Source organism: Dendrobium catenatum, unplaced genomic scaffold (genome assembly GCF_001605985.2).
Source record: "Dendrobium catenatum unplaced genomic scaffold, ASM160598v2 fragScaff_scaffold_1179, whole genome shotgun sequence".
NCBI classification, from domain to species: Eukaryota; Viridiplantae; Streptophyta; class Magnoliopsida; order Asparagales; family Orchidaceae; genus Dendrobium; species Dendrobium catenatum.
The window spans coordinates 474,765-498,677 of record NW_021319641.1 but is presented as its reverse complement, the minus strand read 5'-3'; the positions used below and the strand labels follow the sequence as shown (position 1 = coordinate 498,677).

Here is a 23,913-nt window from a genome sequence, read left to right as displayed (position 1 = left end):
AAAAGTGAAAAAAAGTAACCACTTTCACCTTCTCTCATCTTCTTCCTAGCCTAAGTAGCCTTTTTCATCTTCTCTTTCCTCATTAGTCTTGCTAATTATTACAAATATTAAATATTAATAATATGTTAATAAATATTTATTTTATATGATATAGGAATCTGTTTCACAATGGGGGGGAGGGAATTTTGGGCTTAGCCCGTATATTGAACAAAGAAGATATTACAAGTAAATAACAAAGCCTCTAGAAAAATGAGGCAAGCTCAACGAGAGCCCAAAATAACAAAATTACATCCTTTAAATGGCAAAAAAAAAAAGGATTACAGGATAATAGCAAAAATACACCTATCCGCATGAACAGACCTGCGTCACTGGGGAGAAAAAAACTGGAAGCAGAAAAACAAAAACTCATTAACAGGCGTCATAATAATGTTGCCAGGACTCAGATTTAGCAGATATGTGAACTGAATCGATATTCCCTGTTTGCCCAAAGGTCGTCCAAGGGGCCTGCATATGGGTACATCATTGTCCATGGAATTACCCGCAGGAAAAGCAAACCAGAACAGCTTTCTAAGATACACCACGATATAGCAATAAGGGCCCAATTCAAAGCAGCTCCAATAGAGAGGAGGAATCCTTCCATTTACTAATTTTCTCATGCATCGCTCCTTTAATGTTAAGAGCAGTAGTAATAGAGCTGCTAGAAACATTGCCATACCTTCTATTATTTCACTCTTTCCAGATAAAATAAATGCAGCCACTAGTTAAAAGAAGAAACAGATTTTTGAGCTGCCGGTTAGAATTATAAATTTCTTCTATCCATTCAAGCAAATGCAATATCGACGGCCTGATCAACAGTCCGTTAGCAGTAGGCATCAGGCGAGAAATAACAGAGAAAGAGTAAGAGCATTCAAAAAAATAGGTGGGAGGATGATTCAGGAAAAGAATGACAAAGTTCACAGGAGGGAGAAACATTAATGTTTCTCTTAATTAAAGCATCAGCTATTTTCAGTGCTCCCACCTCAGACATCCATGAATATATCAAATATCTTAGAACAAATTTAGAGTGCCAGATCAGGTGAGCCCAGGTGCAGGTGCTCTTCTGTTTATAGAAGCCTTTTATATAGGCACTGAAAGTTCCAGTGTCAACATTTTCCCACAATAAGCATGAGTCACTGCTTTGGTGAATGCAAATAGTAGAAATCATGTTCTTAATAAGGTTTGCAGAGTCTTAGGGAGGACCCAACTATTCCTCGAGATAATAGAATTGAGAGTGGCATCCCAGTTCATGAAATTAAGCAGTAACAACCCATTTTCAGTATCCGATAGAGTAGCATCATGGCACCAATGGTCCCAGTGAATGGAGATTGGAGCAAATTCAGTGATCCTGAATTTTAAAAAAGGTTTGGCAATTGTTGCAATATTACATAGAGATTTCCATATCTTAGAGGCGGGTGAAATAGGAGGTCTCTAGGGCGAAATGTATCTTTTTAGAAGCCAGAAAGATAGTAAAGAAGAAGCATTGTACATTCTAAAAATAACTAAACAGTTAAACACTAACTGGATTGCATTCATAGAGGGGATACCCAAACCACCACAGGACTTAGGTTTGCAAATTTTATCCCAAGATATCATGTGCATCTTTTTGTTACTAGAAGAATCCCCAAATAACGTAAACTTAGAGGAGATCTTTTTGACAAACTTCAAGTTTGACTGTTTTGATGATTTTTGTTGTGAGTTTTTGGAGATTTTGATTGGCTAGTGTAGTCTTACTGAGCTGTTAGTTCATCCTTGTTATCTGCGTGAATTTCAGGTTCTGGGAAAGGGAAGGAGGTTATGGACTAGCCGTTCAGTGTCTGATCTGAGACTATGTATTTTTGTACTTTTGATTTTTATACAGTCATGACTTTTCTGTACTTTCTGCTTAGAGCCATGCACAATACGTAATGTACATGATTATTTTGATGAAAGAAAGAAGAAAATTGTGGATGAACTTTTCTGTATACTTGAATGTTTATTGTAGCTCTGTATTTTCTGTATGTCTAATTGTTGGAAGAAAGTCTGAAACCAAATCCCAAAACTAGATCCTGGATTCATCCGTCGCGACTCGACCCAATGGGATTCGTTCCGGTCGGGTTGGGTCGTGACAGAAAGTTTAGCATTGGGTAGAAATCAGATGAAAATTTGGTGAAGGGCGAAAGTCCGACGATGTGCAAAAGTTTGGTGTCGGGTAGAAGTTTGACGAAAGTCTGGTGGCGTGTAGAAGTTCAACGATGGGTGGAAGTTCGATGTCAGGTAGAAGTCTAATGACGGGCATAAGTCTGGCATTGGATAGAAATCCAACAAAAGTTTGGTGTCTAGCAACAGTTTCTTTAGTGGAGGTTTGGTTTATTTGAATCAGCTCAGCTTGCTGCTTTTTATGCTTTTTATGGTTCGCTTGCATCCATTGGGCTGCCATGTTATATCTCTGATGCTATCCTCCTTGATTTTTTTGGCTTCGTGTCGTCCTTTTCTTTTTTGCTTATTTTTGTAACTTTTAGATAATCTTAGTCTCATTAGATTTTTCTTTTCTTTTGTCTTATAGCTCTTTAAGTATTTTTTAAGTTTCCGATCCTTTTTAAAGATCATGAACCTTTTTATTTAATTAACATGTAAGTTCAAAGTGGGCTTTAACCAAAAAAAATTTAGGAATGATATCATGCACTATGAGTTGAAACTATACCAATTTGTATTCTCTAAGGCATAAGTCTGGCAAACTAAGCAACCCAAACATGCACCAACATCAAAGCCACAAGTAGTTCACCTAACCATCAAATGAGCGCACCAACAACAATCTCCAATGTAAATTTTGACTACAGTTAGATTCTTGTCATTTCTTTTTGTTCTTCCTCTTTTTCTTACGAGAACCAAGAAAAGAATATTCTTTAGTGATTTGTATAACATTTAAATTGATATTTTTGTGAAAATCACCTTCATCAACAAATGAAGCTCTCCCTTTTCCAAGATAGAGGGGGAACATCTGACATAGGGATCATCATGATCCTCAATGGAAAGCATGGTCTCATGAAGCAAGTCTTCCAAATTAGGCTGAGAAATATCATCCAAATAAATATGAATGAAAATTTGCGAACTAAGTTGGAGACATCAATACTACTAGAAGAAAGATCATATCCTGCAAAAAGAGTCATTTGATTACAAATTTGAACTTCGAGGTTAGTATTAGCATTCTCGATAAGGTTTGGAACAACAACAATAGAAGATAAAGGTTTATCAATATATTCCACACATTTAGAGCTATCAAAAGAAATAAAATCAGAAGGATCCACGCAATCCTCATTAATGTCAGTATTATCACTATCAGCAGAAGGTACACTAATAGGCATAATCTTATCAATATCTTTAGATTTATCTTTCTCAAGTGGGGATAAAAAATAAAACACTCAACAGAAGCATGATCATGAATTTTACAATTACTAAAAAAAGGAAGATTTTCTAATTTAACTTTTTGAATATAACAAAATGATTCAAGTGGAGCCTTAAGACATTAGAGTTTTCATCAAAAGAAAAAAATTGATGGTCAATTTGGTCTTTCTCTTTATAGGAGAGGAATTATAACATGTGTGTTGTAAGTGACATTGGAACTCACTAATGATGGTGATGGTGGGTGTTCGTATTGCTAGTTATTATGGGCATCAATTTTGTGGGGAATTATGTTTGTCAAGGTTGTTAACGAAGATGATTCTTAGCACTATTGATGATGATAGTCATTGGCTTTACTAATAATGTGATTATCATCCTAGTTGGTGACAACTAGCAGTAACATTGTTAGTGATAAGAATAATCGATGTTTTTAGAAATGGTACACATTGACATTGGTGATGATAACAACCACCAAAGCATGGAAACTCTCTAAGCCTTAGAACTCTTTTGTAGAATTTTCTTAAGGTCTATTGAGTGCCTTCATGAATATGTAGAAGTATTGCATATTTATAGAATTATGGAGAGAAGAACCTAATCATTTTTTAATATAAGACAACATATTCAATCGAAAGGTTGGAGTTGTTCCACAATAATCACTAAGCATTATTTTTGACATTTTAGTTTCTACTAATATTGCAATTGAGTGATCATAAACTAAACAAATTCTGGTGGTCAAATGTTGGTGAGATTTTTAATTGTCTTATGGGCATGAACAAAGACCTTGTAGCTAGCCCTGATGATTTTATTATCCAATTCTTCTTTTAGTGTTGGAATATTATCAAAGAGGACCTCTGCAATGTTATTATGGTCATTTTTAATAATGGTAATGTCCCTAAATATTTTTCTAGCACCTCTATTGCTCTTATCCCTAAGACTAATAATCATGAATATTGGAATGATTTTAAACCTATTAGTCTTTGCTTTACTTTTCATAAACTTATTTCTAGAATTTTATCCTCTAGATTGACATGTATTCTTCTTAAGATTATATCTAAAAATCAAACGGGCTTTGTCAAAGGGAGAAACATCATTGATAATGTTCTTCTTGCTCAAGAGCTTATCATGCTATCAACAAAATAGTAAGGTTCATAATTTAATCTTCAAATTGGATATCTAAAGCTTATGATAAATCAATTGGAATTTTATTTATAAAATGCTAAATTTGCTTGGTTTTTTATAACTAGTTTATTAATCTTACTAAGAACATTATAAAAATGATTCATTTTCCATCATAATTAATGAAAATTCTAAGGGTTTCTTTAAAGCTGCCTAAGGCATTTGACAAGGAGATCATCTATCTCCTGCTATGTATATCATTGCGGTTGATTATCTTTCAAGAGGCTTAATTCACTATTTTACTTACAATAAAAGCATTTGCTATTGTAATTCTAGTGGTCTTAATATTTCTCGCCTTTCTTTTGCTGATGATATTATTCTTTTCTGTAATGCTTCCATTAGTAGTATTAAAAAAATTAAGTATTTCATAAATTTTCTTGAAAAAGAAAGTTGTATGTTTTTTTCAAGGAAAACCCACCGACGAGCATACACATTAATTAAAATAAATAGTTACACGTTCTTAAAAGGTAGAAGAGCTACAATCAAAAGGAAAAATAATGCCTAAGAGCGAAAGATCACACATAATTATAATCAACAGAAAATCTATAAAAAGACATCTAGGGAAGTTAGGAGCCATCATTTAAAATACAAGATCGAGAACATAGAATCTTGAAAAACTAGAAAAAACCTTGGAAGAAGAAAGCAAAGCAAGGTAGAGTAGAGCCAAAATATAACATAAAAAAAGAAAAAAACCTAGAAATAGAGAACAACAAAGAAAATGGAACCCACCAATAAAATAGAATAACAAACCTCAGGCCCAAGTTGTGATGCCCCAGAATCTAAATTTGAAGAATTATTTATTTATCATTTAAATAATTAACAACCAGAGCTATCTAATATCATCTATCAGTAATAAACAGTACAATAGATTCCACAATTTAAAACATCATTGTATACATCTATATTTATTCTCAAAAATCATATAAACTACGTGAGATTATACCAAAAAGAAATAGAACTTAAAGAATCCTGATCAGCCTCACACTCATGCTCTCCTGCCTTGACCTTAAACTACATATAATGAGCTTCAAAAGCCCAACAGGTCATCAAAACTTATAACTGAAGTCAAAGCACGGTGAAGGAGCAATATGTTTGTCAACAGTCAAACCATAACATTTGCATTCATATGATCATTGAATCAGTACAAGAATAATAAAACTCAAATGTAGCAGCAATATAATCTATAAGTAATAAAACACTGTGGTACAAAAGATATTAAAGTTTTAAACCAGTATGAATGTCAAATATATAAAATAATTGCGACATTAATAATATCAATTAATATAGAAATCATATAAAGTATCAAATCAAAATGTTAGTAAAGATTGTCAAAATCAAATCAACGAATAAAATCATATCAAAATGTACACATGTTATCCAAGCATTCTATATCAGTATTAAATTAATATCTCAATCACATTCTCAATAAATATTATATAATACGTGCTCAGTATATCACATGCATAATATCAGTATAGTGAATTAGTAATATCTAAAGTATCATTATCTATATCAGTAACAGTAATAATTTAGTGGTGGGAGTAGTAGAATAATGTAATAACAGTAAAATCGTGTAGTAATAATAAGTTTGTACAATAATAAAAAAAATGCTTCAAAACATGCATTTAAATAATCATACTAAACAAGTAGAAGCCCTAACTAGCACGATATTTTTTAGTGTTAGTATCAGTGTTACCGTTGGCTCAGTAAATAGATTCGTCACCCTTTACCCATCGACATAATAATAATCTCCTTATAACTCTTAATCAGTGTATCAAATGAATTAGTAAATGATAACACCAAATTACAGTATTTAAAGAAAATCCTGTCGGTCCACCATCCTATATAGGTCAATCAGTCTCCAACAAACAGGTCAACTAATCTTGTTTGTTTCACACACATATAGTATTATCAATATACTAAGACAGATTATGAATTGGAGTTGTAATGACTCCCAAAAAAATTTAGCAAAGTCAAAATACAGGCAATTACATGAGCAAAGGAAATAGGAACCAAAAGAGATCTACAAAATGCATACCCGAACACCAAAAACACAAACGTAACAAAGAGTATGAGAGTCGAATATCTAAAAAAGAAAGAAGGAAGTAGCCATTAGAGAAAATGGAAACCAAGCAACCTTGCCACATAGCAAGAATAACAAAGGGACGTCCATAGGATCATAAAAGTAGAGCTAACAACATAAATAAAACTAGAGCAGTGCACACCTAGCAAATGTAACGAAAACCAACAACATCTAACAACAAAATACCTTTTTAGTAAATGAGGCACATTAGCCTAAGAATACGATTGAAAAACACATCTTGAAGATCTAGTCTTAGCTAGCCAAACTACGCAAGCATTACCAATAGTCAAAATGATAGAAGTCTTATAAACAAACTACACAACATATGTGAAACCCCTTAAGTAAAAAGAAGCAAAACTCTTAAACATTGAAGCACTTTTGGTGTAATGATTATAATTTCTGTAAGAAACTCCACAATTAAGCGTGCTCATTCCGGAGTAATTCTGGGATGGGTGACCTATTGGGAAGTTACACCAACATGAGAATATCTCGATAGTTAAGAGTTTGGGCTGTTATAGCAGAAGCTTTATACATTGAAAAATATAGAAGTTATTATGATTCATCATGTTATCTTGACTAATAATCTCCCACAACTTCTCATAATCAGTTTCAAAAGAAGAATGACCTATGTTTGAATAAATTTCACTAAACGTCAACCATTTGATACTAATGGTTTTATTCAAAAGAAGAATGAACTATATTTTGTTTGTTTACATTCAAATAGAGAGCTATTAGAATTTGAAGAAACCATATACTATTAAAGGTTTTAAAGCACAATGAATGAAGAAATCAAATCTTTTGTGAATAATAACACATTAGAGATAACAACTTTATTTGAAGGAATGAAATCATTAGTGTAAAATGGGTGTACAACAAAAAAATGCAAAGGGAGAAATAAAAGCAAAAGGAAGTCATTGACTATGAAGAGATATTTACTTATGCTATTTATATAAAAAATATTTCTTTGATAGTTTTTCTTATTGCATAAATGGTTGGCTTATTCATAAAATGAATTAAAAATTTGTTTTAAACTAGATTTATTAAAGAAGAAATATATATTGTGTAGCCCTTGGAATATAAAAAGAAATGTCAATAAATGAAATCTTTATAATTCAAAAGATTCTTTATATGGCTTAAAAAAATTATAAGTTTATAAATACAATGATTAATTTATATTTGAAATAGAAACGACTATATTAAAAGCCTATATGAAATGCCTTCTATGTGAAGATATATTAAAATGGAGGTAATTTGCTTGTTTTTCTTTATAAAGTTGATCTTATTTTTGTAGAGAATAATCTACTAATGATTGAGGAAGCAAAACTTGGGGTAAGAATTTAAGATGAGACATATAGGACTTATGTCCTATTTTCTTTGAATAGAAGTGAAGACAAATCATGAAGGCGTCATTTTTTAGCTCTCAAGAAATTTAAGATGGAGAATATCAAATTGATAAATACACCTATGAAATGTAGAACAAAATTATCAAAAGATTGATGTAGGCAAATAAGTGGATACAACTTCAAAAGTTAATTGGAAGTTTAAGATATTAATTTGATTTGCACAAGCTTAGATAATATTTACGGTGTTGGAATTGCAAGATACTATATGGAAAATTTGATTGAGATTCACTTGAAGGCAGATAAGAGAAATCTTAACTACATCAAAGGTACCCAAGTCAAGGAACATTATACTCACTTTTAATAAGTTTCAACTTACTGACTACTTAGTAGTGATTTAGTTGGAGATCAAGTTTATAGAAAAGAATAAATGGTTTGGTGTTTTATTATGGAGATAGTAGTTTCACTTGGTGTTCAGATAAGCAACCAATTGTTGCTCTTTCTATGTGTGAAGATGAATTTATTGTTGTATCTTCATGCTTGTGCCATGCAATATGGCTAAGGAAACAACTGAATGAAATCAGGTGTGCAAAAAGTGAAGCTACAAAAGTCTATGTAGACAATTGACAAATAATAAGATTGAAAATAATTTCATACATCATGAAAGAAAAAAAAAGACATTGATGTATTTTTTTCACTACTTAAGAGATCAAATCAAGAAGAAGAAAATCCAAGTAAAGCTTGTTAAAATTGAGGATCAAGTCACAAATATTTTCATTACGCCACTTGCTATGGAATATTTCATAAAATTTAAGGCAATTCTTGGCATGACCAATTGAACAATGTTTTGTTTTATGTGGAAGTGATTCAAAATAATCTCTAAAATGAATAAGGCATTGTCTTAATTGAGCATCTAGAAAATTCTATATGTAAATTATTGTACAACTAAGTAATGTTTAATTAAGATGTTAGATGGTAGGAAGTAATTGGAAGTTGTATTAAATAAGCATCTAAAACTCTCCTTATGCTAGCAAGTATAAATAGGTTCTTTGATTTAAGAATTTGTATAAAATAAATTCTAGAACAAATAGCTTAAAACAAGCCTGAGTGTTTCCTTTCACCATCTTACACATAATCTATAATAAAACAAAACTCAACATGACTCAATTTATTTATAGGTTGTGGAGCAATGCCATGTCATCCTCCGAGATCATGTTTAGACCATATGCAATTGGTGTATTAAATAATTGAATCTTCACTGCATATCTCTTTCATTTAAATTATTAGAAATGCTATTTAGGAGCAATGACTTTATGGAACCCTTAATCTGATGACTTGGAGCACTAAATCCATCTCCATGTTGGTACATGAAACTTGCCATTCTTGCAAGATTTATAGAAGCATCAATGAATCTTTGAGGGAATTGTGGCTTAGAACAAGTTGAATATTCTTCGTTCATATCATTCCATGCATCACTTATCAACATTGATATGTACAGGCGAGCTTCTTCCTCAGAAGCTCCTGTTTCTTTCATGTAGCATTGAACTGATGTTGCGACATCACCTCTCTCTTGTTCTACCTGTATATTTAATTTCTAAAAATTAAAGAACAACCATATATTATATAGATAAAGTTCTAATTTGGTTGCATGCTCACTGATGATGTTGCTAAGTCGTTGCAGAGGCGGAATATTAGGGAGGGTAATCGAATGATATTTGGGAAATCTTGAAGCAGCTGTAAAGTCTCCTTAGTTATTTTACATTTTAATAAGATATAAGCAAGAAAAAGTATGACATGGCCTGCTGCTGAGATGGAAGCATTTGAAAGATACTCTTTTAGTGTTGGAATGTATCCTTTCTTATGCCATTTTGCTTCTACCAAGAATGACTTGAATAAGTCTGCCCACTGCAATATATTAATTTAAAGTAGAAAATTTCAATTATTTATAAGTTCAATTCATTAATAAGGAATTGTGTGAGAATATAAAAAATATAAAATACCACTCTTTTAATATAAGGTATGGCTTCCAATCTATCATCTGCATAGAGATGATTTGCGACTCCATTGATAGTGTCGTTGAGGGCAGAAAAGCAAATCTTCATATAATATGGAAGTTCTACCACGCCTTTGATATCCCAACTAACATATTCATGAAGATAACATATATAATAATAAGCTCAAATTTATGATGTCTAACTTATGATGCTAGCTTTTGCTTTGTTTATATGAATGATTCGATATAGAAAATAAATTAATAAAAATAACAAAATTAAAACGAAAGGTAAAACATGAGAAGATGAAACAAACCGATCAATAATTTGGGTAAAGAGCTCAAGTTCTTCAAGGGAACCATAAACATCATAAACGTCATCAATAGTTGCAATCAACATACCAACTTGAGTGAGTTTTTCTCGGCAAAATCCATAATCAGGATGATGAACAATTCCAACAACATAAAAGAAGCATTCCATAAGCCTGTCTCTTGAGAAGCTTATTGTTTTTCCCAGATCCAATCTTGTCCACCAGCTATTAATTATTATATTTCATGGAAAAACAACATTTATCACGCATGGTCAATATATATATTTAAAAAAAAAAAAGTGAAGACTTCGGTGATGAAGCCTTTTTTTGGTTAAATTCGGTACCTTCCGGCGTGCTTTAATTCCTTCTGATGAATGCTTTGGACCTTGTTGAAATGGATTTTCGCGAGATGAAGCAATGCAGGGCTCATGCCATCTTCAAGCTCATACATGTCTATATACATCCGAGCTTCCATCCATGGCATCCTGCGATGGAGGGGAAGATCCAAAGCATGGCCTATGGCACTCTCAATGCTACCCGGTAAAATTTCCTGCATATTCTTCCTCGTCATGTTTTTCAATGCAAATGATCTCGCAGACTCCATTTTTTTCTCTCCGGGGAAAGCCATATAAGAAGCATTGTATAAGCTTAGTAGCCCAATAAGATCATCAGAGAGTGTTGGTAAGAATGTATTGTGATCACCATCCATGAAATCATCAAAAATCCCTGCATGCATGCATGCATCGATGTGCAAGTTATTAATACTATTTCATTTACATATTTATGGCCAACAAAAAATTGCGTAATTGTTCATCACCTTTTGGCGAAGGGGGAAAATAAATGTTTCGAGAAAAGAATTATTTAATCATTTTTTACTTAAATTTCAGTAATTATTTTGGGGTTGTCACCGGTGATGAGTATGTCATCAACATAAATGAGTATGTAGATATGTGTATGGTCAGTTTTATGAAGTAAGATGGATGGGTCGGCTGAGTTGGGTACAAAACCTAGGGTAGTTAGGTGTTGGGTAAAGGAGGAATAGTATTGTCGAGGAGATTTCTTAAGACTATAAAGAGCTTAGTGCAGTCTATAAACATGGGTGGGGTACTGAGACTCCTTGAAACCTGGTGGTTGTTGCATATAAACTATGTCGTCGAGATGTCAGTGGAGAAATGTGTTGGAAATGTTTAGTTAATGAATTGTCCAGTGATAATGAACGACAAGAGCAGTGAGAGTGTGAATGGTTGGCATTTTGGCCAACGGGTTGAAACTTTCTTCATAGTTGATTCCATACTCTTGAGTGTGTCCCTGTGCAACTAATTGTGCTTTGTATATGATTATTGATCTGTATGAGTTTCTTTTGGTTTAAAAGTCCAACGACAACCCAAGATTGATTAATCAGTTGGAGGAGGAACTAAAGACCACGTGCCTTGCTGTTGTAAAGCCATGAATTTCTCTGACATAGCATTTCTCCAATGTAACAATTTTGAGGCTAGTGTGAAGAATGTGGGGTTGGGGGATGGGTTAAGATGGTGAAGTAGGTTTAGGATTTATTTGGGTTTAAGGTTGCCGATTTGATATCTAGTAATCATGGGATGACGTAAGTGTGTTTGTGGAGTTGGGAGAGGGATGGGTGATGCTGGTGGTTGAGTTGAAGAGTTATGGGATGTTGTTTGGTGGGGTGAGTTGTGAAGTGGGGTTTGGAGGTGAGTGGAAGAGTTGTGGATGTTGTCTGGTGGGTGGAGTTATGAAGTGGGGTTTGGAGATGAGGAGGTGATAGGTGGGGCTTATGGGGTGGAGAGGAAGTATGTGAGGGAATTAAAATAAGAGGTGGGATGGTTAAGCAGGTTGGTATGATCGGTGAAGATGTACAAACTAATGGGAAATCTGATTTGTTGAAAACAACATGTCATGATGTAATTATTTTATTTTGGAGAGAATGAAGCAGTGATATCCCTTGCGAGATGTTGAATAATCGAGAAAGACGCATTGGGGTGCCCTGGGAGAGAATTTATTTGGAGATTTATGTCTTTGCCAGGGAAAACAAGAGCATCCAAACACTCTGAGATGATTGTAGCTGGGGTGTTTGTTGTATAATAGATAATTTGGAGTTTGCATATTTATGGCACGTGATGGAGTGTGATTGATGAGATGGACTATGGTGGCTAAGGCTTTGGTCCAAATAGAGTGGGGAATGTTAGCTGCTGTAAGAAGAGTTGTGTGATTTTGAAAAGATGCATGTGTTTGCGTTCTGCCACGCCATTTTGTTCCAACGTATGGGGGAAACTTAGTTGATGAACAATGCCATGAGAGTTGAGATCATTGGTAAATTCTATGGAGGTGTATTTGCCACTGCCGTTTGTCCTGAGAGTTTGAATGTTTTTATTAAATTATGTTTTAATAAGCATGTGGAATTATTTAAATTTGTGTATGATTTCAGATTTAGTTATCATGGGAAAGAGCCACATGTACCAAGAGTAATTATCAGCAAAAATTACACAGCATTTAAAACCTTGAGACATTATGGGTGCGAGACCCCATACATCAAAGTGAACTAAAGCAAATGAGTGCAGAGATTTACTAGTAGAAATAGGGAAAGGTAACTTGTGGATTTTAGAAGCCTTACAAGAATTACAAAATAAAGAGGAATTGAAACAGAAATTTGAAGATGTGGATGCTTGACCAAAGCAACCTGAAGAGGTTATAAGCGGGTGACCCAACCTATTATGCCATAGAGTGGAGGATGAATGAGCATGAAGTGCTTGATGATACTTGATCGGATATAGACCTTGTTGACTTCTTCCTTGGAGCAGTACTTTTGTGTGATGTTCTCCTTGATTTTGAATCCATAGGAATCAATTCAACAATACAGTTATTGTTGTTAGTTAGATTTTGAACAGAAAGTAGATTATGAGAAAGTGAGGGAACTCTAAGTATGTTTAAGAGTTGGAGCTTACAGTGATGGAGTGGAAGAATTCCATTTTCTGTGTGTGAGATGGTAAGGTTAGAGACATTATCGATGGTTATTTGATCAGTTCCATTGTAGTCGACCAGATCGTGAAGCTGTGATAGGTCTGAGGTGAGATGAGATGAAGCTCCTGTGTCAAGTAGCCAATTGGTGGGATTTGACACTGTGTTGGTAATAATGTTAGCTGATTCATTGGTTGCAGCCATTAGGGCTGTGGGAGTGGGCTGTTGTTTTGAGGTTATGTATGAAAGATTGGTTCGGTGCTAGCAATTGAAGGCAGTGTGGCCCATTTTTTTTGCATATTTGGCAGGAAATAGAGGATCTTCTGGGGTTTGGGTTGAGTTGCGACCTCTCCCTCGGCCTTTTCCTCTGTTGGTGTAAAAGGCGACTGAAGAGTTGGATTGTAATTTTTGTGTTTCATATTGGATGTTAATCTCTTCATTGCTCAGCCGTATGTAGAGATCGTCTAGATGTATTGGCTCTAATTTGGAGCGAATTGTTATTTTGAAGGATTGGAAAGAGGGTGGAAGACCATTTAGAATGTATAGAATAATATCTTCCGAGTCGAGATGACATATGTGACGCCGGAGCGTCTATTTTATGTTTTTTTTTTTATTTTGTGTTGCTCTGTTAGTGGACGAGTGTAGCCTGGTTTTAGTTGTTGCCTTTCTATTTTTGTATAAATAGTCCCTCCTAGAGGGATTGTGGCAGATTTGTGGAGAAATTCCTTTACATAATAAAGAATTCTCTTCTTGGCATTTCCTCTGTTTTCTTTCCATTTCCTAAAGTTTTGTGCAAATATATAAATATATCTGAGTTTCAAAATAATATGTTTTAAAATATTTTAATTTATATGCTCATGAGAGACCCACTGGTCACCCGGGCGAGGCTTCAAAATGATTTAAAAATAATTTTTATAATTTTAAAGTATTTAACATATTATTATTTAAATAATAATTAAATAATGAAGATAATTAAATAATACATAAACATATCAGAAAAAAAATAATTTTTAATGTCTGAAAATATTTTTAAATGAAACTATTTGAAATAGAGTAATATGAAAAATATGGTTTTAAAGATAATATTTAACATAATACAATATTTAAATATTAATTAAAATATCAAAAACAGTAGTTTTTAAAATAACTTAAAATATATACCACATTTTTAGTCAAAATTAATTTTAAATTAAAGAGAATTAAAAACTAAAAAAAATGATATCTACTATTTGTATTTTTTGATAAAAAATTGGTTTTCTATGATTTAATTAAGTTAAAATATGCTTAAAACAATTTAAAACAAACAAAAATCAGAGGAAAAAACCACGGGATGACATTTGGCGGCTCAGGATTGGCCGCAAAGATCGTGACCAATCATTGTTTTTCTTGCCTCAATCATGCCACGGACGACGCCCCACTAATCCACGTAGGCATGGATTGAGATCCGTCCGATTCTCCATGTTTTTCGAACTAGTGGTTCAAATCATGGTTCAATCTTGCAAATGCCTGTTCACGTTCGGTTCAACATGTGGAACAACTAAATGAGATATGTTGATCATGAGATTAACGGATCTGATCTTACGTAAGCAATAGCTTACGTAAACCGTGACCTAGAATAGGAAAATTGGCTCGTTCGTGCGATCAGATGAACCAAACTCAATAAAATTTTAAACTTACAATCCTTGTATGAAGAGCATGCATGGGGAGGTGATTTCGTGGTCTAAAACATGATATTTATAAAGTTATTTGACTCTAGGTGCTCTAGCCTAGGGTCAGGGTTTTACCTCAATCCAATAGATGGGTTCAGTAGATCTTAGATTTTTCTGAGCTTGTAGATTGTCCACGAATAAGTTCCTAGTTGATCTCGAGCCTTTAAACGCTTTGGATTGATGGAAAATTGCCTAGGAAGAGCTTGACCCTCGGTTCACAGGAGATCTCGCTGCCAGCGAGGGTTGCCCATGGATCTAGATTGGAAAAGGTGGAGTGGAATGGGGAGAGCTCACATAAAAAGTTCTATAGCTTGGGAGAGCTTAGAGAGAGATAATGCCAAAATTCCCCTAATGCAACCCTAAATCTCCCTATTTATAATCCCATGGTTATGATAAGTGGCTAGGATCACATCTATGGTTAATTAGGAGTAAAACAAACTCCCTTAGCTGTGGTTTGCATTAGGGTTGATTAGGAAACCTTCTAAGGCATAAAAAGGGCTTAAATGGACTTAAATAGGTCAATTTGACCTAAGGGTTGACTTGGGCTGACAAAGTCAAGGGTTGACTTGGTCAACATGGTCAATCAAGTCCAAAAGGTAATGGGTTGAGTCCAAGCTGAATTGGGATGGGTTAGGACTTAGATTAGGCTCCATATGGCTTAATGGGTCAACCTAGGTTGACCTGGTCAACCATGTTGACCCAGGGCTTGGGCCTAAGCTCAACAAGGTTAGTCTGGCCCAAGGAACCTAGGGGGGTAAGAGATTGAGCCAAGAAGCAATGGATTTGATTTGAAATCAAGAAGGGAACATTTTGATATATTTGGGTCAACCCAAGTTGACTTGGTCAACTAGGTTGACCTAGGACCTGGGTTTGGGCTCAGTAGATTTGGTTTGACCCTCGGAACTCAAGGGAAGTGGCCTTGGGGCCTGGCTTGGTCAATTTGACCAAGTCAGCCTCTTGACCCAAGGGTTTGAGAAATTCAGGGTTAACAACTATGCCTAAGGATGTAGGCAAATATGTGAAGGGGTGCAAAATTTGCTGACAAGCGAAGACGACGAGGACAAATGCCAGGTTATATTTATCTTTATCTGTTCCTCAGGGTCCATGGGAAGAGTCTCAATGGACTTTGTGTTAGGACTTCTTTGGGCTCAAAGGAATAAGGACTCTATCATGGTGGTCGTAGACATGTTCTCAAAGATGGCATATTTTGTAGCGTGTAATAAGACCTTTGATGCCACTCACATTGGCGATCTATACTTTCAAGAATTAATGCATCTCCATGGGATCCCCAAAACCATCACTTCTGATCGAGACATTAAATTTTTAAGTCACTTCTAGAAAACTTTATGGGGAAAGTTGGGAACCCGATTACAATTCAGCTTGGTCGCCCATCCATAAACGGATTGAAAAACCAAAAATATAAATTAGAGTTTGGGCAATCTACTGTGCTGTTTTGTAGGAAAGAATCTTCGACAATAGGATTTAATTCTAGCTCAAGTTGAGTTTGCATTCAACCGGTTTCCTAAAAATACTACTAGACGCAGTCCCTTTGAAATTGTCTATGGAAGTAATCTCTTAACTCCTCTTGATTTAATTCCCATTTTAACTCCCTCATATTATAGCTCGGAAGGCGAACAGAGGAGTATAGAAATAAAAGAATTACACAAACAAGTATAGGGAGAGATTGTCAAATAGAATTACAAATATCAAACAAGAGCCAACAAACACCAGAAATCAGTGAAGTTAAAGGAAGGAGACCTCGTTTGGATCCGATTGAGGAAAGATCGGTTTCCTAGCTCTAGGTCCCTTCGGGAAGCTTAAGCCAAAAGTCAACAGACCCTTTAGGGTAATCAAAAAGATAAATGACAATGCATATCAAAATTGATTTGTCGGGTGATTACAACATTTCAACTGTGTTTGACGTACGTAGCTGACTTAACTACTCATATAGAAATTTAGTCTTCTCCCACCTCGGTAGAATGATGCCGGAGTGTCTATTTTATGAAAATTTTTTTGTTTTATGTTGCTCTGTTAGTGGACGGCAATGTAACTTGGTTTTAGTTGTTACCTTTCTATATTTGTATAAATAGTCCCTCCTAGGAATGTGGCAGATTTTTGGAGAATTCCCTTACAGAATAAAGAATTATCTTATTGGCATTTTCTCTGTTTTCTTTCCGTTTCCTGAAGTTTTGTACAGGTGGTGGAGAACTGGAGCATTTGTGATTAGTAACTGCGTAGATGAGCAGGAGTTTGAAGGTTCAACTAAATAAGACGTCTTCGCTAGTCATTCTTTTTCCAAGTACGAGCTCTCGGTGGCAATCAACTTCAAGGAAAATCGGCATCGGTGGCGAACAACTTCGGTGGTGACCCGGCTTCGGTGACAGAACGACCTCAATCTGGCTGCTTCAAGTTGATCAATGATTGTTTTGATATGGGTTAGGAATTGAGTGATGGTGCTGGATCCCATGGAGCGTTGTGGAGTTCGTTCTTGAGTTGAATCACTCTTGAATGATTGGTTGATTAGAGACGTTTCTTTCTTGAGAGTGGTCCATATTGTGTTAGAATAATCGAGATTTAGAATGTGAGGGAGTATGGTGGTGAAATTGTGGAGTAGAGGGCTGCACATAAATTTTGGTCTATGCGTTTCCAGAGTGTGTATTCTTGATTTAGAGTTGGTTGGTTTGATGCGTCTAGGAAGAAATCTGTTTGCTGTGAGAATTTTGGATATTTGGGAACACCATAGGGGATAGTTGTATGTGTTGAGTGGAAATGTGGCTAGAGACTTGATATTTCTCATCAGAAATTTAAGTGAGGAGGGAATTGTGAGGTTTTTGAATTGTTGGAGAGTAGCAGATGTGGTGTGAACAATGGGAGATGAGGAAGACGAGTTCATGGTTTGAGGTGTAGTAGTTGTAACAAGAGAAAAAAATGAGCAAATACCAAGAGGAAATTCAGTAGCTGAGCTGTAAAGTAAATAAGCTTGATATGTCATCACAAAATTATCTTGATTGGGCACGAATCTCGAGGCAAAATCAGTTCGAAAACTTTAAAAATTAAATTTGAGAGCATATGAACTCTGATTTCAGCGAGCTTACAGTCAAACTGAGCGTATCGAAAATACGAATCCAACAACACCAAATTTGACCCAATCCGAGTCCAAATGGGTCCGAATCAAGGACCTGAAGCGCTGTTGGAAGGTTCAGACCGCAATTTGAGTTACCAAACGGTCTCCGATTTTAACGAACGTATACTCGAATTGAGCGGCTCGACGTGACGAATCCAACGAGCCCAAGATCATTGAATTCCGACATCATTAAGGCCTTCAAATGTCCAACAAACGGTGCATGATCAAAGGATTCGATATCGGCCGTCCATTCAAACCACTCCCTGTTCGCCCTTGATCTCACGCCTATTTACGGCCGCCGGTAAAGGTTTCCTACGCGATTTTTTCCGGCGGCGTAAGGACCGACGCTAAGCCGCCGGTAATACTATAAACCGCCGGTATTATTACCCAAACCGCCGGAAATAACCGCCGGATTTGGCTGTTTTTCCTGTAGTGCGACTACGGTCCTCCTGACCTATGTCGCCCGCCGACTACAGTCTTTCCGACCTCCGTCGCCCGCCGACAACGATCCTCCTGGCTTACGTTGCCCGTCGACTACAGTTCTTCCGACCTCCGTCGCTAGCTGACTACGGTCCTCCTGACTTCCGTCGCCCGTCGACTACAGCCATTCCAACGAAACGAATACATCAATAGTAACTCTTTGTATTTATATCATGTAATGTACTCTACAAGATGTGCATCAACCTAAGGCCTTCTCCCAAGAAAGTGCCTCATTCGTAATCGACTGCCAATATTAGTGGATTCGTTCAAACTGGGCTAGGCCCCGTGGTTTTTTTCCCCCTTTTTCAGGGGTTTTTCACGTAAAAATCTTGGTGACTCATAAATGCTAGACCCTCTCTTCTTATCTGATTGCGTGCCGGATTTTCGTACAACGCTAAGACGATAAATATGATATTTCTCTACCGCCGCGAATATTAATCGACGCAACAAAGCTACAGGAGATTTGAGGAACAGATTCAACTATTCATATCATCTACAGTAATGAGTACAATGATATTTATAGGCAAATAATGCACTTGTAAGAATCTGATGTGTGGATGTGATTTGTCTTGTTTTTTACATGGTTTATGGTGGTACGGTTGGAGTGCTGGTGAGCATGTCGTCAAATCGTTTATGACTCGGAGTTTTGACTAATTAATTAGTTAAAATCGCAAACCTTCAGATATTTGAAATCCAAAGCGACGAAGAAGCTGGAAGCATATAGCCGTTGATCGAAGGCCACAAAGAATCACCTCTTTGTAGTTATTGAGAGATAAAACACTTAAAACTTGGTAGATTTCCTCATGGAAGAGTGAGGCCAGACCGAGTCGGTCAATGGCCTCAATTAGCTCGAGCTGTCGCTGGAGCTTGATCCCATCGTTAATTTGATTCCTCACTTCTTGCATTAGTTCCTCAGCTAAGCGGTCGTTTACTTCCTCCTGCAATATTATGTTTTTCGTGAAGAAAATAATGGGGGGAGAAATGAGAAACAAAGAGAAAAAAGAAAGATTAATAGACTTTGAGAGTGTTTGATAGCGTGTGCAGTGAAGTATAGTCCCACGAACTCGGTTGGTAATTGGCAGACCTCCGAGCAAATATTTGGTTGGGTATTTCATCTTCAAATGAACTGCGAGGTTCCATGATATATGGTGAGAGAGAGAGAGAGTATTGATATATTGAACTGTAAAATAGTGCCACATAGACATATATAGGCGAGAGCTTTGTGATATTTAATACAAATCGTTTATCACAAGCACTTGACTTGTGAAGGTTACACGTATGAATTTTCTTACCAAGAGTTCGCAGGTTCATACATGGGGAAGAAAAATAAGGTAAAGTATGATCGAGAAATTGGCCACGAGACTTTCGGGGAAATTGACCATCAACTTTAAGGTTTCATTTGAATAATTTTCTTGTTGCTTGTTAATGTAATTTTTTAATATAAAAATTTTAATTAAAAAAAAAACTTTAAAAAGATGCTTTAGAAAACATTCTAACAACAATTATATATTTTTAATCTAATTAACAAATATGTACTAAAAGTTTAATAGTTGGTTGTGAAACCAATTGAACGTTGAAATGATACATCAAAAGAAGGGTGAATTGGTAATTTAAAATCTTTTGATTAAAAAACAAAATCAGATTTTAATGTGGAAGTGTTTTAATAAATAGAATCATAACTCTCAAGAATTACCCAAAAATAAATACTAATCTTTTTTGTGTTTTTTATTTTGTAGAAAAAAACAAATAATAATTTTTTTGTTCTTTTTTAGTTTTCTAATTTTTGTTACTTTTTAAATAAATATCAATCCACAATAATTTTCGTATCGCAATGATAATCAAACTCAACCCATATTGCAGAATAGTTAATATTTAGGAAAGTAAATGCGAAAAGAAAAAGAATATAAACCAATTTTTATAGTGGTTCGATCAACTTGACCTACATCCTCTCCATGAAGTTTCTTTTTAATTAGGGTATCACACTAATCAATAATAACTTGCATTCGTCCCATGGCTAGACAAAGAAGCCCATACAAACTCTTCTCTCTAAAAGAATCTCTCTCTTTTCACATTCTCAGTCCGACAGAGACACTGAAATCACTTTTGCCTCCTCAGTGCAATGGAGTAGTCGAAATCCCTTTCACCTCCTTGGTGCGACGAAGTAACCATAATCCATTTCACCTTCTCGTTACTATGGATTAGTCGGAATCTCTTTCTCCTCCTTGATGCAACAGTAGCGGGCGACCTTTGACACCCAAGGCTTCTTAACAGAGTTTCCCTCAAGAGAAGCATTGACATACCCGAAAGTACTAAGGTGCAAGTTGGCCTGAGTAATCATGCGAGAATACCTCTAACACTCCCTTGAATTCCACAAAACTCTTCTCCCTCTAACACAACCTCATCCTTTCTCTCCTTAGTTCAATGCTCTCTCCTCAAACTCTTTCACAAAAGAAATACACCTTTGATTGTCAAAAGACTTCTTCAGTCATAATAATAGTTTATATAGATGACATAAAAAAACCTTAATTATTTAATTTTGTCGACTCAATTTATATAGTAAGATTTTAGGATCGTACAATATAATTAGTTCATTGTCTTCATAGATCATCTCATAATATTATAAATTGTATATTACAATTAATTCAAATAAAATATTGGATAGTACAGGGCAAACCAAAGTTCATCCAAAGTGTTGTCAGGTGGTTCTTACTATCCGATACATGATTGGACTAAGTAATCTATAATTAATACATCTGATTTCATTCCTTAATCCCTGAACTTAAATGAGGTAATATTAATTAAATATCATACACCACAAATAGTATCGTACAATACACATAGTTCAAAATTTAAAATTTAAAATATTCTATTTTAAGTAAGTTGGATTTGATGGTGGTTTCTACAAATAGCTAATCGTCCAGTAAAATGTGTTGGTCATACAATACAGTTAGTTATAATTTAATTTATTTCTATCAATTATATTAAAAATTTTAATTATTTTTCTTTAAACTAATATCACAGTATGATATGAATTATACCATACGATTAACAAATAAAATAAAATATTTATTTTTTATTCCCCCTTATGTGTTTGTGAGCACAGTTGCTAAGCTAACATACATCTTAATACAGACATTGACTCAAGAAAAAAAGTTCAAAATTAGTTTAACATATGTAATACTTTGTTGAGCTCTGATTCTTTGACGGTGCTTTATTTATATTGAACCTGAAATATTAGTGACGATGTACAAAAAAAAATATGTAGTATATAAATCAGGAGAAACTAAAAAAACATCAAATAATATTTATAATAATCAAAATATAAGGTCGGACTCCCGTATTGCAACATATATGTCCCATAATACCAAATATCCAGGAGCATAGAACAACCACCATCAAGAGAAGCAGAGTAACAAGAAAATTGGAATAACACAGTGCCACAGCTGGGAAACGAAATCAGATCGAACCATAACAGCAGGAAACCCAGCATTAAGACAAAATGCTAAAGGGACAGCAACAAAACATCCTCACAATCACCAGCCCTCAAAGGAGCCCAACCAACCCAACCAGTTAAAAGCCAAAACCCCATGAATCTGGTAGTACACCAATAACCCCAAAAAACCAAAGTAAAAATGCCAAGCCAACCCAAGGGCAACACAAGCGACCAACCACTGACAAGCACTAACTCACCAAAAGCACCTAACCAAAAGACCGAGAGATAAAACTCCATATGAGAAAAACCAACCCAAAAGGCATCAAAGAAGCCACAAAAACCAGAAGCTAACCAACAGAAACTAGAAGCCACACGATTAAGGAATAACATATGGAAAATTGATCTCATCCAAATTTAAAAGATCTCTAATATGATGAGGTAAATTAAAAAATTAAATATCCACCATGGAATCCATAAGACAACACCACTCAGATATACCATGGGCACAAGCATTACCTTCTATTTAGAATGACCGATAAAGAACAATTGAGCATACTCAACCAAAGCTGGATGTCTTTTCTTGTGTAAAATAAGGCAGCATAAAACACAATTTCCTGTCTCAAGTTACTCATCCGGTGCCAAAAGGTAGAGCTCACCTCAAGCACAATATTCATGAAGTCAAGAGAAAATCAAAGTTTTACAACATACAGGATAGCAAAAATGACATCATTATTAACCTTACAGTTGGGATACGGACCAACAAAGCTCAAAATACCCTTACCATTATCATATCTGATAATACCCCGCAAGCCACCTTAGCATTAACATAAACAACATGGACATTAAGCTTAAGGAAAAAAATCGAGGTTTCTGCCAAATGGTACTTTTAGGGACTTGAAAAATCCCAAACATCTCCAACTTAATGCCTAATTCAGTAGCTACAAAAATAACATTATGAAAATTCTTAGCCAAAAGTAATTTAGTAGAAAAAAGAGCCAAGATCTTATCTTTAACCTTATGAATAATACGATTGTGATTCATAACCACCCCATTATAAAAGGAATCATTCCCATCAAACCATAAAAATCAAAGGATGAGAGAAGGAATAACGTTCCTGATATGCCCTCTGGAATTAACAAACCAACTATTAAGAGTTGAGTGAATAGAAGCCTTAGCAGTAAAACAGTATAAATGCAAGATATCATTAAAGTAAGTCCATACTTTAACAACACAAGGACATAAATAAACACATGATGCATATTATCCATGTGAAAATAACATTGACATTTTGAAGGAAGGATGAAACCACGTTTAATCAAATTATCATCAGTCGGGATATACTTATGTAAAATAATCAGACAAAAATAGAAACAATAGATGGAATACTTTTATGCCAAATCATCTTGAAAATCTTGGAGGTCTCTTGCTTAGCCCTAAAAGAATGCCAAGCATCTTTAAGTCTAAATTGACCATCTTTAGAAAAGGCACAAATCTGAACATCCAAGGAATAACATTTAAGGGAATCTGTAAGATTTCCTGAATGATAACATTAGGCAGAAGAGTAGAAAGTTTCTCTACATCCCAACCATTCTCATTAAAAAGTTCATTAACCTTCACCAACACAATACAAAAAGAGCTGGGAATAGAATCAATGGATTGACCCTCAAGCCAATGAACCTGCTAGAAGAAAATATCCCCATTAGTAAGGCCCCAATTAATAAAGGCTCAACCCTCTATTTAACTTTGTAAAGACATTGTCAGACTTTAGAATTACCTTTACTAAAATAAATCATGGAGGGATATTTTCCCTCTCAATACTTCGGATTCAAAAACTTGGCCTAGAGGCTCAGATAAGAACGAAAATTATACCATAATTTATA

At 35.0% G+C, this 23,913-nt stretch overlaps 1 protein-coding gene across 1 annotated transcript; it reads right to left on the bottom strand.

Moving 5' to 3' along the window:
* Positions 1-9,086: 9,086 nt before the first annotated feature.
* LOC110100458 ((-)-alpha-terpineol synthase-like) lies at positions 9,087-19,754 on the bottom strand. Its single transcript, XM_020827970.2, has 7 exons — positions 19,618-19,754; positions 19,277-19,538; positions 10,662-11,043; positions 10,324-10,542; positions 10,017-10,155; positions 9,673-9,921; positions 9,087-9,595 (listed from the first exon to the last, which is right to left on the bottom strand). Exons 1-7 carry the CDS (start codon positions 19,738-19,740, stop codon positions 9,272-9,274), a joined length of 1,698 nt encoding a protein of 565 aa, XP_020683629.2. The 5' UTR covers positions 19,741-19,754; the 3' UTR covers positions 9,087-9,271.
* Positions 19,755-23,913: the final 4,159 nt, after the last annotated feature.